Source organism: Haliotis rufescens, unplaced genomic scaffold, assembly GCF_023055435.1.
Source record: "Haliotis rufescens isolate VD_foot unplaced genomic scaffold, xgHalRufe1.0.p SCAF_4, whole genome shotgun sequence".
NCBI classification, from domain to species: domain Eukaryota; kingdom Metazoa; phylum Mollusca; class Gastropoda; order Lepetellida; family Haliotidae; genus Haliotis; species Haliotis rufescens.
Window position 1 is genome coordinate 9,552,248 of NW_025964112.1, and position 16,274 is coordinate 9,568,521.

General features: G+C 41.4%; 1 protein-coding gene across 1 annotated transcript; it reads right to left on the reverse strand.

Annotated features, from left to right (window-relative positions):
- Nucleotides 1–1,808: 1,808 nt before the first annotated feature.
- Nucleotides 1,809–12,210, reverse strand: LOC124135813 (EGF-like domain-containing protein 2). The gene is made up of 11 exons (XM_046501387.2): nt 12,086–12,210; nt 9,721–9,803; nt 8,900–9,007; nt 8,553–8,672; nt 7,419–7,621; nt 7,090–7,235; nt 5,124–5,275; nt 4,745–4,820; nt 4,485–4,641; nt 3,505–3,634; nt 1,809–3,159 (listed from the first exon to the last, which is right to left on the reverse strand). The coding sequence occupies exons 2-11, from the start codon at nt 9,785–9,787 to the stop codon at nt 2,996–2,998; spliced, it is 1,323 nt and encodes a 440-aa protein (XP_046357343.2). The 5' UTR covers nt 9,788–9,803; nt 12,086–12,210; the 3' UTR covers nt 1,809–2,995.
- Nucleotides 12,211–16,274: the final 4,064 nt, after the last annotated feature.

Here is a 16,274-nt window from a genome sequence, read left to right on the forward strand (position 1 = left end):
GCTTTTGAGAACATTTTAGTGGACGATGTTCCGGCTGAACTTCCGGTTTCATGTTTTGTAATTTATCATATCAATTGTGGGGCCATCACAAATTACTTTGCAATCTCTCCTATCGAAATGAGTTGTGGGCGCTTGTGACGAGAAACCGTAACAGTTTAAATACGATATTGTGTTTCTTCTAAGTATTACTGCCTTTGGTAATAAAGTACCAACAAGGAAGGGCAGAACCTAGCGTCATCACTGATTTCAGTGATCCGTTTATATACACATGGGGATACGGATGTCTCAGTCGTGTGAGGCACCGTAATTCGCTGTGCATAGTTGCGTCCCTTGGGCAAGCCAGAAATCTATGATTGTGGGTTCGAATCCCGGTTTGACCCGATTATGTTTTTAGGTTTGTCAGCACCATATCCATGCTAGTAGGTTTCATCAAAGTGGTAAACGCTTGAGACCTGCATCACTTCGGGCTTTCCTCCCACATTGAACTGACAAGCCGTGATATATCTGGAATACTGTTAAAACTATCACTCACTAATACACATGTATTTTTCGCCGCTGTTTTCTATTCCTATTGAAATCTGTTCCCCAGATAATCAAGACTCGCCATTCTCTGGCGTCGACGTTTTATATTTACCTCTTTACCATAACATGTCTTGCTTTACAGAAGTGTGCCTTACCTGTCAGGAAAACTGACTAAGATAAACACCGACTGTGCATGGCCCTTGATGAGTCAGCATCACAATCCTGCTGGCCGCCTCCGTGATCTCGTGGTAGAGCGTCCGCCCGGCCATATCATACCAAATGACGTTAAAAGATGGTACTTGTTGTTATCCTGCCTGGTGCTCGGTGTAAAGGGGCTAAACAAGCACAGGTCGGCTCGGAGTAAGTATACTGAAGTACTCATGTTAAACTGGTATGGCATGGTATGTCAGTGGGCTAGCACTATAAAATCGGCATCAGTCTGGACTTGTACAAGCAGCCCCACACACACGTGCATGCATGCGTACGTCGAAATGTAAGTGCAATAATTTTGAACGCGACATTAAATCCCATTTGACCTCGTCGCACCTCACAATACTGCTCAGGGGTTGGAGTGTGAGAAACATTTTCCGCTTTCTTCACACTTAAATAGATTCACTGAATACGGCATATGGGTGATATTTGCGAGAATTATGAAACCCCAAAATTTGGATATTTGTAAATACTTCCTGAAACATGTAAAATCTTTAAACCCCGAATTAAACGTGGTTTCGCTGTCTTTCACTGTGGTCTGGAGTCGTCTTTAGCGATAATCGTGGGTTCTTTTTTTATTGTTGTTTAACGCCGCACTCAGCAATATTCCAGCTATATGACGGCGGTCTGTAAATAATCAAGTCTGGACCAGACAACCCAGTGACATCACGAGAATCGACCCACGTAATTCGGATACGATGACATGCATCAACCAAGTCAGCGAGCCTGACCATCCGATCCCGTTAGTTGCCTATTACGACAAGCATAGTCGCTTTTATGCTGAAGACCTATATAACGTACCCCTAGGGTAATAAAGACATGAAAAGGATCCGGTCAGTTTCTTACGCGGAGTTCGGGGGCTGGTGGTCTTTTGTTCCCCAAACCTATTTTGTCGGTTCTGTACTCCAGCCCAATACAATAAGAATTATGAAAACCCTTCAATAGTGTACTTATTCCACTTTTTTATTATACAGATTCATTTTATCAAAGGAGATTCCTTGAGCAATGAATGGTTTTATGAATATCTTCCACGTAAAGATACTTGTTTAGTATATCTTTCCATAAACAACACAAAATTACATTTTCAACTTTTTATTAAATCCATCGGCTGATTAAACATTCCACGTATATCTACACACACAAAAATAAGTCACACAAGAGTCTTACAATTAGTAACACAGATATATGACTGATGTTAATCACCTATGCAGGGCAAGAGAAGAGAACGAATGATGAAAACGTACGACAATATTTAGCTTCGAATGTGATGTACAAATTCATCGACTGTAAATGTATCTTGTGTTGTGACATATCTAAATTATATGACTGTTTATAATTGTGTGACATTTTCTGACATCTAATCAAGTTTTAAAAAATTTAAGATTATGTATTACATAATGAAATGCATAATTTCACGTTTTTACGTAATAAGGACATGAAAATGGATCCGGTCAGTTTGTTACGTGGTGTTCAGGGGCAATATCGTTTCGTGGTCTTTTGTTCCCCAAACCTTGTGTGTCGTTTCTTTTGTACTCGAGCCCACTACCGCAAGCATCATGAAAACCCTTCAGAGGTGAAAATATTATTTCTATAATTCGTCAATGCCAAAGAATAACAACTCTCCATTTTCCGCCGAAACTGATTCATGTTATTTGATGAAATTCCTGGGGAAATCCATTTTTATGAATATCTACCACATACATGTATTTGTATCGATGAATACAAAATTTCAGCTTCAAACATTTATTAAATCCCTCGGCTGATTTAACATTTCACGTATATCCATAGACCAAAATAGCAGTCACAAAAGAGTAAAATGCTTTTTAAGTAATAAAGATAAATGACGCAGATGTTTATGACCATTGCATCTTGCGCGAACGAATGACTAACGTTAATGACAACTTCTAGCTTTGAATGTGATCTACAAACTCATCGACTTTAAATATGTATCTTTTATTGTGACATATCTAAAAAAATAGGACAATTAAAAATTGTGTGACTTTTTCTTATGTCTAATCGTGTTTACAAATTTTTAGAAAAGGTTTGACGTGATTTAACGCAGAAATTTCAACTTTCGTTTTTAGGGGACGTTTTCGTCTGTGAATTTACAAGAGAAATCGTAGGCCTTAATCATAAAACTGTCACAATATAGGAGCTAAAGTTGTATTTATCCTACAACATAAACATAACAAAGGACTTAATGATAATTAATAAAACAATGACTTTAGATTCGTCATTGGCAATAGAAACAAAGTCCAACATTTTATCCTTTGGTGTCTGTAACAGGTGCCCGCCTGTTGATGAGACGAAGGCCAAGGACAAGACACGCTCCAAGGAGGACAAGGACAACGACAGCCAAGCCAATCACTGCGGCTGTTAGATTGATGGTACCAGTCTGCGCAACAGCGTCTTGAACAGCACTCTTCACTGGAAGGAGGTTATTTTATAGAATATAAAATGAATGAATGAAATCGATATTTTCAGGGTCCTTTGGACTTCCATCGCAAATGTGTACGGTTTTAATATTTTCTGTTTTTGAATTATGTTCACAAAGAAGTGCAAACAAACGATATAATATAAAACGTCAACGCCTGAGAATAACAAGTCTCGATTATCTAACTTATCTGCCGTCCCGATTCCATTAGGCGTAAAAGACAAAATAGTGGTGAACACTTTATGAAGTAAGACACCAGGTGTTCGCCAAAAGGGTAAGCATGTCCTGCTCTACCGGTAGAACTATTAATCCGTTTGCCATGCTTGATAATAACGTACCATCTGATGTTGCAAGTGGGTCGTTGACTCTGATAAATGTGACAAGCGTTTTCTGTTCAGTGGAGTTAGACGAGGGAGCTATTTCTCTCTTCTTACGCCCGAAACCATCAATTCCACCAGTACACGTTTCCTATGAACAAGAATAAAAATGTTATCCGTGAATCTGTAGTTAAACCGATACATGCCTCGCATATTTTTGTGTTTTCAGGGAGGATAGTGAAAAAAGAGACGATTATTTCTCTCTTCTTAAGCCCGAAACCGGAAGATCCCCAACTTCAAAATGCCTATAAACAAACATGTAATAAAACGTTATCCCTCGATCTGTAGTTAACCGATACACTCGTCATGTATTCTTGTATTTATCTGGAAACATGGTGATGAAATCATACAATAAAGAAACAGTGCAATGATAAAGAAAAATGTTTTAACTTTAATGAGCTTACGTTTGCTTGTTTGTTTGTCAAGTGATTTACATCATGAGAATCGATCCACGCAATCGGAATACATTGACATGCATCAGCCTCGCCAGACAGCCTGACCACCCGATCCCGTTAGTCGCCTCTTCGGACAAGCATGGGTTACTGAAGACCTATTCTACCTGGAATCTTCACGGGTTAATGAGCTTACGATTTCTGCAGTATGGTTTACTTGTATTGTTCACATAAACAATGTAGCAAACAACGTACCAAACAATGTACCAACAATATCAAACAATGAACCAAACAATATCAAACAATGTACCAAACAATATCAAACAATGTATCAACAATTTCAAACAAATTATTATTATTATCTTCGAAGGAGTGAGTAACCGTTGTTTTTCGCACATTACGGAGGCCGAATCACGGCGGCATATAAATATTCGAGTGTGGAACAAAGATTTGCTCTATCGGTGTGTATGACACAATGATCATTTTCCGTAATTAATCAACAAAACCCAATTATAACAGTAACGTACCATTATATACATGTATACTCACCGCTGTGCATTCGGTCATTTGTCTGCAGACAAGAACTGTACATTCGTAAGTGACGGTTGAACCTGATGTGAACCTGATAGCTCTTGTTTCAATTGTTACTGGACTGCCAGTCGTACGCGTACGCGTGGTGCTTTGAACAAATGTCTTTGCGGGACAACTGCAGTTAAAGAATTCAAGTTTTAATTCGATTTTCTTTGGAATAATGGAAACTACCGACAGTAAAGATTAATATATTTTGATACTGACGATTAAAACCATACCTGTTTGTAATAAACACAGCTTCCATGGATCCGCCATCTTTGGCTTTGCACGAGAGGACGCGTATTGCAGCAAAATCTGTTGTAGAACATGAAATTAGTCAATGTATTTTAGATGTACTTAACCATATTATGTCAGAAGGTAGATTCCTCAGATGATAATGTAATACAACCTAACACAAAGGTTAGTTCCATATATGTTCATAAAGTTACAAAATGAATACACTTCATTTGAGCCTGGTATTGTACATATAGACAACTACTGACACATAGATATATCTCCGTTACTCAAAGGCCGAACAGAAAATGAAATAAACGATAGTGTCTCGATGATGCATGAAAATGTGTCTGCTAAAACTAGAATGTTATAAAAAATATATACCGGAGGCAGAATCAAGTGTGAATTCCAGCTTAACCGTCGAACCGATATCAACTGTGGACCCACTGGTTATAGGGGCGTCAGAACCGTCCTTCATCACCACCGTAACAACATTCCCTGCAGGGTCTGCAACAACGTTTGTTGGAGTCAGTCCACTGAAATCAGTACATTTTAGAAAATATTAAATGTGTTTCTAACATAACGAGTAATTATCTCTTACACACAAATTTCCTACTATATTATCATTCACATATGTTATTATCTTTCTTGCGTGCCCGTGTTCATACCGAGTCAAGTCAGTATTCTAGTGACCAAACCTTGACGTGAAAGCCGATTTATTAAGGTAAGGTGTTTACATGAGCGACCTGGCGCAACTGCGTACAACGATGCTCATGCAGTAAACTTCTAAATGGGTTATCATAGTTTGTACATTGATGAATGCAGCTTCAATTACTCAATGACTTCTGCCGAGGGAAGACTTTCAAAAGACTTTGTTTTGTTCGTTTGTTGTTTAATGCCGCACTCAGCTATATTCCAGGTATATGACGGTGGTCTGTAAATATTTGGATGACATCGTCACCCAAGGCAGCGAGTCTGGAAATCCCATCACGTCAGTCGCCTTCTTGCGACTGACATCGGCTACTTAATATCAATTCTAACCCGGATGGTCACAAGGGGCAAACGACTTTGTGGATAACCGAAAATAATATACTGAACCGCAAAAGAAACGTCACCTTAAGTAACTTTGCATGAAAAGTTGTCATTTAAATATCTGGCTGGGTAATTTTTCTCAAAGTTTCTAAAATTTAACATGACCTTCTCCAGAAAAATGAAATTTGATGATAAAAAATAAAGCAGATGACAATAAAACTGATCGCCCAAACTCATCACGGCAATGGCCAGGGTAACTCGTTGCAGGTGAGTTCCGCGCAAATTGAAATGCACATGCGTTCCCCCATGCGTTCCCCCATTTCTTGCCCTATACAAATCCACCCAGATCGGATAACATTCATTCGTTATTGAATTGCTACCACATGCCAAGATTGACAAGAAATCAGCAACACCAAGCCCTTGGACGATTGCAAGCTGGACAGATCGCTTTGTTACTCCTGCGGAAACTGCTCGACAGACCATGCGGACACCTCAGCGACACATTAGTGCGGACACCGTGCGTTGACGATTGACGAGCAGACACCCCCACTGTCACAGGCTACACCGAGGACCCATTCTGACACCACGTCATCGCCGGAACCGTCTTCAGTGGGCAACACAGCACCAGCACAGAAGAGTCTTCTTCTCAGACGAGAGCCGATACTGTAGCTCAACAGTAGATGACAGAGGGAGAGTCTGGCGACGCCGTGGGGAACGTTTTTCGGATGCTTGTGTTGTTGAGAGAGACTCGTGGGGTGGTCCGAGCATCATGGTGTGGGGTGGAATTGGTCTTGCACAGATGGTCGGCCCTGTGGCCTTCCAGAACATCGGTCCAGGGAGAGGCAATGGTGTCACAGCAGCTCGGTACATTGATCAAGTCTTGAGACCACACGCCATACCTCATTTGGCACGTTGCCGCAACCACGAGTTTCAGCATGATAACGCCCGTGCCCACACTGCGATAGCAACAAGAGACCAGCAAAATGGCATCAGAACCATGCAGTTGCCTGCCCACAGTCCCGATTAAAATCGTTTCTTTTGCGGTTTCGTATATGAATGTGTTTGTACTTAACCTATTTATTGGTAGCATGGAATGTAGAAGTGGTGAAAATGTCTAATTTTGTAAGTGAACATTAATCAACACTGTTTTTGCGACAGGGAAAGGAAGCCATTTGGGCAGCAAAACCGAAGCAATTGGTTTACACTCAACATGCATGTATTATAACATGTTATAAGTATGAATTCCTCGTGATTGGTGACCAGGAAGGTTTTACCTTTCAAGTATGTTAATACGACAAGGACGCGAAATTATACCTACTTTTCTGACAAGCTCAAGTCTGCAGTTGTAACCGTCTTCTGCGCATCACCGCAGCAGAAGGTGGCCTCAAAATCGAGCCCTGTGAGATACAAGGCTTCATACCGGCAAATCACTGTAAAGCACTGAGTGGATGTTCCATTCGTATCCTGTAATTTAACATTACATACAGTAAAACCTTTTGTTTATTGAGAAACATAATAATAATTTATTTAGATGCCATGTGGATAGTACAGTGTATGTAGTTGCATTACTTTATGACCTTGTCATTCATTTCTATTAAAATTTTACTTTTTTATGTTAGCTTAATTACTACAACAGTTGTTCCAAACCGTAGTTGCTGTCGGTGGTCCACAGTTTGTAGAATCTGTAAGGGATGCTTCCAGAAAGTTTCCTGTCCAGCCCGTCGGTGTTCCGGTAGGTGGAGTTGTGGTAAAGCTGCAGGTGTTCTCAAATCCCTTCACATAACACGTTGGGGTACCGGGTACGTTGACGTTCAGGATGTGGTTCCCAGCACTCGAACAACTCACATCCACTGCAATTCCACAGGAAAGGATTGAGTTAGCGTATTAATTGTGGGTGTGACCTGCCATTTGTGAACAATATCACTTTATCACAACGACCTGCGTCTTTCCTACCCTATTTAGCTGTCAAGTCTTTGTATGAATTAAATACTGATCAAAGCGTCAGGAAGACTCAACGACACTCACTAAATGCATGCTGTAGAGTGTAATTGAATTAACAGTTGTGGCCTCTCATGTAAGCATCTGTCAGCATCTTCGCGGTTGGAACAGAAGAGTGTCTCCCAAGGAGGTGACCTGGTTAAATCCTTGACCACATAATCCCTAATCTCAAATTATTTTTAGCCTGGTTTTGCTGCTATATTCTACCTTGGAATCTTCATGATGTGAAGCCCATTTATTGTGCATGTAATTGAACGCTCAGATATTATCTTATCTCCTTTCCATATATTAAGGAAATATCGTAAATAAAGAAAGGAACGTAAACACATCCCACAACTCTATTAAATGTAAAATGTTCACGCCAGAGAATAACTAGCTATAGAGTCTCTGTTATTCACAGAAACAGATTCAATTGGGCGTAAAAGCCCAAACAGCTTGAACATTATATGAACGGATCACTGACAATCGGTGACGACAACAGGTGTTCGAGAACCATATTCCTGAGCAGAAAGTGCATTTGTATAACTTAATATACATGTAAAGATGAACTATCATTTGACTTTAACACATACATGTTAAGACTTGTAACAATGACCTTTTTGAAAATACTGATATGGTAAAGGTTGTTCTTGTTCTGTTGTGGAAAAGGGCAAATTGGGATGTGACAACATCGATATCACTGTCGTGATCATCCAATGTTCCTTCAACAGCATACAGTAGAGGTTAACTAGTAAAGATGTTTCCTTCTCAAATGTGAAATACAAAAGCGGAAGATGTACTTACATGTTTTGTACTGGCATTTCGGTCCGTAGAATTTCTCTGAGCAAACACATGTGGTTTCATCTGGTAGGCATATAAACCCGGTGTTTTCACAAGCACAAGCAGTGCCAACGGATGTAGTATCTGAAAGAAAACGTTTCTAATATTGAGACTAATTGGATCGGGTGGTCAGACTTGTTTGATGCATATCATCGTATCCCAATTGCGTGGATCGATTCTCATAATGTATATCACTCGATTATTTACAGACCGGCGTCATATTGCTGGAATATGGCTGTGTGTTGCGTTAAACAACAAACACACAAAGTATATTCCGTAGATGATTTCAGAGAATGTTTATAAACATCTACCTGTTCCACAGTCATAGTTGCCCTTTTGAGCTGTACACGTGCATTCTCCAGTGGGGGCACAGCTGCTGCCACCTGCACAATCATCACTCGTCCGTAAGCAGTTGAATTCTGAAATTATGAGAATCATGCAATCATTATTTATTAATCATTTTTACCCAAATGGTGGCGTTCAGATTATGGGAGAGGAAAGTAATATGTAACGCAGGCCATAAATCACATTAATTAATTAAAGCGTTTGACCTGAAGACCAAGGGTCTTATTCGCGATGAATCTACAGATCCCGGTTACTTAGTGATGCAACTATGCACAGCGAGTTCACAAAAGGCTCATCCTTGTGCCACCTCATGTTGGTGAAGCACATTGCCAGAAAATACCGTAATGTTAATTGCATGAGAGCGTAACAAAGGTAAAAATGTTGCCCATAAAGGTCGTCTCTTCATCAGAATTGCTTAAATGTCATGTTTCACTGCAGTTATATATAACGTTAACCTACAGGTAATCTTATAGCGATTACCCATAATCAAATTAACATAAGGTCGTCTTCGTTATTATTTTGTCCGTTTAAGAAATGCGGAAGTGGATGTAGTGAGCTCCCTTTGAGAACGTATCGAATACACTCAACGCGTAACCTTTGAAGTCCGAAGTTACACCAATATAATATGTACTACGGATCTCAATTGGATTAAAGATGGAATTAATTCACAAAATGCACAAAATAAACTTTTAACATATTTCGCTATCTTTCTCAAATATTCGTACTGTTCAGTGCATTATTTGATTCGTGTGGGAGAATATGTAGGAATTACTGGTGAAGGACTTACCTGGCGTGGATTGTACTTGTACAAAAGCAATTGCAATGATTCCTAAAAGCTGCAGTAGCCTTGACATCGTGTTATGATGGTGTCTATATAAAGAGTGAATAAAATTGATACAGTTTGCATGTTTATACTGCTGAAAATAATGTGCAGGCATTACGATATGACACACAATTCACCAGCCTCCTTGGTTACACATTTAAGAAAAATCGGAAAGTTTGGAAATTACATTCTTGTCGAGAGTGCATGACTTGACTCGAGTAAGCTAATTGATGGAGAATGGCATTTTAGTACCTTTTTATCCCTGAGTGAACGGTGTTCATACATTTAAAAGCAAAAGTGTGCAATAATTACCGCTATGTAGTGTGTCACTATGTCGATAAACATTATATGTGGTTGAGTGTCGGGTTAATAGTGACTAGTACAGGTCGCAATATGTGATCCATCAGCTTGAAATCAGATTGCCCCGTACAGTGTAAGTCGCCTGCGTGTGCGTGCAGGGAGCATCATTTGGCTTGAAAGTTCAAGTTAAACTAACACAAATCAATATTATTGTCTATTCACTTTGCATATAACTTGATACATACTTCATGAATATAACATTCAGTTCAAAAGATTAATGCCTGTTGTATTAAAATAAAAGTTTAAACATAGTATGGCATATTCATATTAATTCAAATAGTTGCACATGTCAATAGGTTCGTTAGAGTGGGTGAGTGATTTAGGTTTAAGGCCACAGTATTCCGTTTTTATATCACGGTGCGTCAGCTTAATGCGGGAGGAAAGTCCGTAGTTTTGCAGGTCAGACGTTTACCACCATGTTGACACCCACAAGCACAGGCATGGTGCTGACAAAACGGGGCGAACCGAGATTCAAATCCACAATCATAGGTTTCTGGCGTGCCAAAGGAACGCAAATCGAATTGCGGCGCCTTAGACAACTGGGGCACCTCTGCCCCCACTGACGTTAGAGTGTTGGGGAAATACATTCAGTGTGATTTCCCACCTGAACCACGCGAAACAGTACTGAAGTAGAATTAAAATATTATCACTTACCCGTGAACAGATCGCCCTTTCAATTAACATACAGCTGTATTACACATTGTGTAATACCAAAACGCGTGCTTATGTACTGTCGGAACATATTTCACAAACAAATATTGAAAGCTCTCAACATCCCTTTGCTTATTCAATGACATCGTGTGTGTAGATGATAGATCACTGAGTGGAGCTTATGCATATTCGATGACCCCAGCAACCTTGTCGCTAGCCTGACGTCACATGGCATTGTTTTGCCGAAGGATCTTGCAACAAAATTCCCCAAATTACGTCATCGGGTATTGTGACGTGATTGTAAACTTTGTGGTGCAGGGCCCGGGGCCACAAGGCGACCGTACTGCAGCGCAACGACAGTCGTAAGTCTATGCTAAAGTATGTGAGTTGCGATAACCTCAGCGCTACGATAGCGTTGTGGAACGGACGCCTGAATTCTAAAGGTGGGCCGTTGTAAGGCATTGAATTAATACGTTTCAGCTTTTGACGTGTTTGAGGTTTTATTCTGTTGGATTATGCCGTGGATCGTGTAGGTGTCAGCCTATTCACACACGACAGTATAATCCTAAAAAAAGTTATAAATGGCAAGTGATAAATAAAATACTAAACTCGCTCCCGTGTAAAACCAATTTTATGAAACTCGTGAATAGTTGTGGTATCCGACGAGCGAAGGAACTATTCACTCGTTTCATAAAATTGGTATTACACGGGAGCTCGTTACGTATTCTACATAGATCCAACAGAAATTAGATAAACCGTTGAAGTCACGTGGTTGAACCCTAAGAAGTGTAGATAAATACATCCAAGATATCTTTTTATCTGAGATTCCCTTCTATCCCAACACAAAGCTAAATCTAAGAGTAGCATATATAGTAGCCGCCTCAATAATACAAGGTCTTCATATGTTACGTCATTTTTAGAAATAGAAAACTTAACGCCATAGAGTAATCTGCCTCGATTATCTGTCGAAACGGATTCCATTGGGCGTAAACGTATCTTCTTATTTTGTAAAAGCATAAACAATGTGTCTGTGCATTTGGAATATGCTGTATAAATGCTGGTGTCCAAATGTCTATTTGCGTGTACATAATCAATACACGTGCAATGTAGACAACAGCAACCAAAGACATCATTCAAATGATACACAATCTGAAGTTAACATAATTGAAGGAATATTTGATTAGCAGTTGAACGCGGTATACACGAGAACCAAGCTTCGTGAAAGTCAACTCCTTCTTGTTGATGCATAAATACCCAATGCACAATAAAGAATTTGACATCGATATACCTTGGTTCCAGTCTTAGCAGATACACTTACCTAAAATATGTTATGTTTCTGATCGCCTTCTAGAAGTGTCAGCATGAGTATACATTCAGGTTGCAGTCGTGTTCTATACATATACTACTGGAGAGGCCACTCCCCAATTCATGTTCCGGGTCGGGGTAATGTCAGCATTTGTGTGTTCTTTAATTTGATACGACCTGTCATTGGCTACTGTTGAGAGGGTGTGTGTCCTGTGCCGTATATCCAATCCTCACTCAACCACCAATTTGATTCATCTCATTCTATTTTAGGTACCTTTAAATACACCTTTTAACACCATGAACTAACGTTAGTGATGAAATATAGATGTCCTCGGTGTAAACGTTCAGGAGACTGGAGAATTAAAGATGTGTTGTGCAACAGCATCTCACAATATGTTTTACGTTCACGTGTGCTACGATAAAATGTTAAATAAAATCGACAAAACCCTTTACGTGATCATTAGAATTTTCGGGTGAAGGCAGAGTCCATTGTACGAGTATAATTATATCATGAGCATGTGTTTATGAATCACTATCAAATAGTGATATCAGGTTTTCGCCAAAAGGTGAGCGTATCCTGCCCCCGTGGTGGCATCTGTCACAAACACATGCAAAGTCAAGCCAATTTTACACCTAAAAAAACACCCACACACCGAGGGTATACAGTTACAGTTTACAGTTTTGTTAACCATGAATCCTGAAAGTTTATCTTGAATGTTATAACCCTGATAAAACTTCTTTGCGCTAGAGCCGTGCGACACGCTTCGAAATCTTAATAAAAAGAGCTTTTTCGAGTATATCTCCTAAGTTGTCAGAAGTAGACACCAAAGGCTAGAGCTGCTGGAGCTTTTTGAAAAATTGAGTATTGGAAAGTTGAAATCATCATTATTTCATTACCAATTGCCACATGTTTTGAGTTTCATGATACATATATTTTCTGTTTGTAATCTTAGATTATCGCATTTGTTCTTCTGAATACCGTTTAATTATAATCAAGTGTCAGAACTGACTTTTACACTATGGAAAGAAAGGTTCAGTTCACATGGGACCACATTGGGCGAAAATGTAAGAACTTATTGAGTTGAGGTTCAATGTTAACGTTGATCTCAACAGTTCATGTGCTGTGTGACGGTTAGTCAGATGACCCAGGAGAAAGTTCTGAAGTGACGCAGGTCGAAGACGTCAGCCAATTTGTTAAACCCCTGAACAGTCCATTCATCCATTTGGTCACACTGACCACTGGGCATTGCGGGTCCACTGGACCACATTGACTACTGTTTTTTGTGACGTCAATTTGGCCACACTGACCACTGTTGTTTGTGAGATCCACTGTGCCACACTGACTACTGTTGTTGTGAGCTCCACTGGGCCACACTGACTACTTTGTTTGTGAGGTGCACTAGGCCACACTGGCTACTGTTGTTTGTGAGGTGCACTGGGCCACACTGGCTACTGTTGTTTTTGAGGTGCACTGGGCCACACTGGCTACTGTTGTTGTGAGGTGCACTGGGCCACACTGGCTACTGTTGTTGTGAGGTGCACTGGGCCACACTGGCTACTGTTGTTTGTGAGGTGCACTGGGCCACACTGACTACTTTGTTTGTGAGGTGCACTGGGCCACACTGTCTACTTTGTTTGTGAGGTGCACTGAGCCACACTGCCTACTGTTGTTGTGAGGTGCACTGGGCCACACTGGCTACTGTTGTTGTGAGGTGCACTGGGCCACACTGGCTACTGTTGTTTGTGAGGTGCACTGGGCCACACTGACTACTTTGTTTGTGAGGTGCACTGGGCCACACTGTCTACTTTGTTGTGAGGTGCACTAGGCCACACTGGCTACTGTTGTTTGTGAGGTGCACTGGGCCACACTGGCTACTGTTGTTTTTGAGGTGCACTGGGCCACACTGGCTACTGTTGTTGTGAGGTGCACTGGGCCATTCAACAGTCCATTCATCCATTTGGTCACACTGACCACTGGGCATTGCGGGTCCACTGGACCACATTGACTACTGTTTTTTGTGACGTCAATTTGGCCACACTGACCACTGTTGTTTGTGAGATCCACTGTGCCACACTGACTACTGTTGTTGTGAGCTCCACTGGGCCACACTGACTACTTTGTTTGTGAGGTGCACTAGGCCACACTGGCTACTGTTGTTTGTGAGGTGCACTGGGCCACACTGGCTACTGTTGTTTTTGAGGTGCACTGGGCCACACTGGCTACTGTTGTTGTGAGGTGCACTGGGCCACACTGGCTACTGTTGTTGTGAGGTGCACTGGGCCACACTGGCTACTGTTGTTTGTGAGGTGCACTGGGCCACACTGACTACTTTGTTTGTGAGGTGCACTGGGCCACACTGTCTACTTTGTTTGTGAGGTGCACTGAGCCACACTGCCTACTGTTGTTTGTGAGCTCCACTGGGACACACTGGCTACTTTTGTTTGTGAGGTCACTGGGCCACACTGCCTATTGTTGTTTGTGAGGTGCACTGGGACACACTGACTTCTGTTGTTTGTGAGGTGCACAGGGTCACACTGACTACTGTTGTTTGTGAGTTCCACTGGGCCACACTGGTTACTTTGTTTGTAAGGTGCACTGGGCCACAGTGACTACTGTTGTTTGTGAGCTCCACTGGGTCACACTGACCACTGGTGTTTGTGAGGTGCACTGGGCCATACTGACTACTGTTGTTTGTGAGGTCCACTGAGTCACACTGACTACTTTTGTTTGTGAGCTCCACTGGGTCACACTGACCGCTGTTGTTTGTGAGGTGCACTGGGACACACTGACTACTGTTGTTGTGAGTTCGACTGGGAAACACTGGCTACTTTGTTTGTGAGCTCCACTGGGTCACACTGACTACTTTTGTTTGTGAGCTCCACTGGGTCACACTGACCGCTGTTGTTTGTGAGGTGCACTGGGACACACTGACTACTGTTGTTGTGAGTTCGACTGGGAAACACTGGCTGCTTTGTTTGTGAGCTCCACTGGGTCACACTGACTACTTTTGTTTCTGAGGTGCACTTGGACACACTGACTACTGTTGTTGTGAGGTCGACTGGGCCACAGTGACTACTGTTGTTTGTGAGCTCCACTGAGTCACACTGACCACTGCTGTTTTTGAGGTCCACTGGGCCACAGTGACTACTGTTGTTGTGAGGTCGACTGAGCCTCACTGACTACTGTTGTTGTGAGGTCGACTCAGACACACTGGCTACTTTGTTTGTGTAGTCGACTGGGACACACTGGCTACTTCGTTTGTGAGTTCCACTCGGCCACACTGACTACTGTTGTTTGTGTGGTCCACTAGGCCACACTAGCTACTTTGTTTGTGAGGTCAACTGGGCAACACTCACACACTTATAGGTTTTGAGCTCCAATGGGCCACACTGGCTACTTTTTTCTGAGGTGCACTGGGTCACACTGACTACTGATATGTTAGGTCAACTGGGACACACTGACTACTTTTGTGTGTGAGACGCACTGGTCCACACTGACTACTGTTGTTTGTGAGGTCTACTGGGCCACACTGACTGCTGTCGTGAGGTCCACTCAATCTTCTATTAAAAGATACTTATAGTTACACAGATATATCGATACTGTTTAAGATGAAGTTCGGGATTATTTCAACTGAGATGAAATTTGTATGAAATGTTAATATCAATGTTATTTATTTCATTTATTTGTGGAAAACTAAACAAATTATTGTAAGTTATAGATCAATTATGGTTAAAATGCACACGCACTATCAAGTAACCACAACATTGTGTAAGCTGTACAACAAAATCCTCCTGTCCATAAGTGGAGCAATCAGATGTCACTATTTAAACGACTTCATTTTGCCATAATTAATTACGTACATAATATATATTGTAAGCTCACCATACTGGTAGTGGCACGTTGTCTGTTGTCCCGTTGCCCGGTTTTCCGCATACCGTAAACTTTTACACACAGGTTACAAAGGTGAAGTTAAGCAACGTCGGTCTCGGAGAGTAGTTGGTTGGGTGACCGCGTTCAGCAGTTTGAATTTTTAGGGTTTCGTTCCTGCCTCACACTGAAGCGCTTGTAGCACATGTGCTGTCGCCTTGTGCAAGTGATTTTGATGGACATGTGCCCCTATACACCCAGCAGTGAATGGGTACCGAGTAGGATGAGGTGGCTGTTAGCCTTCTAGCGCCTCACGGGCATCTTGGGTTGTATA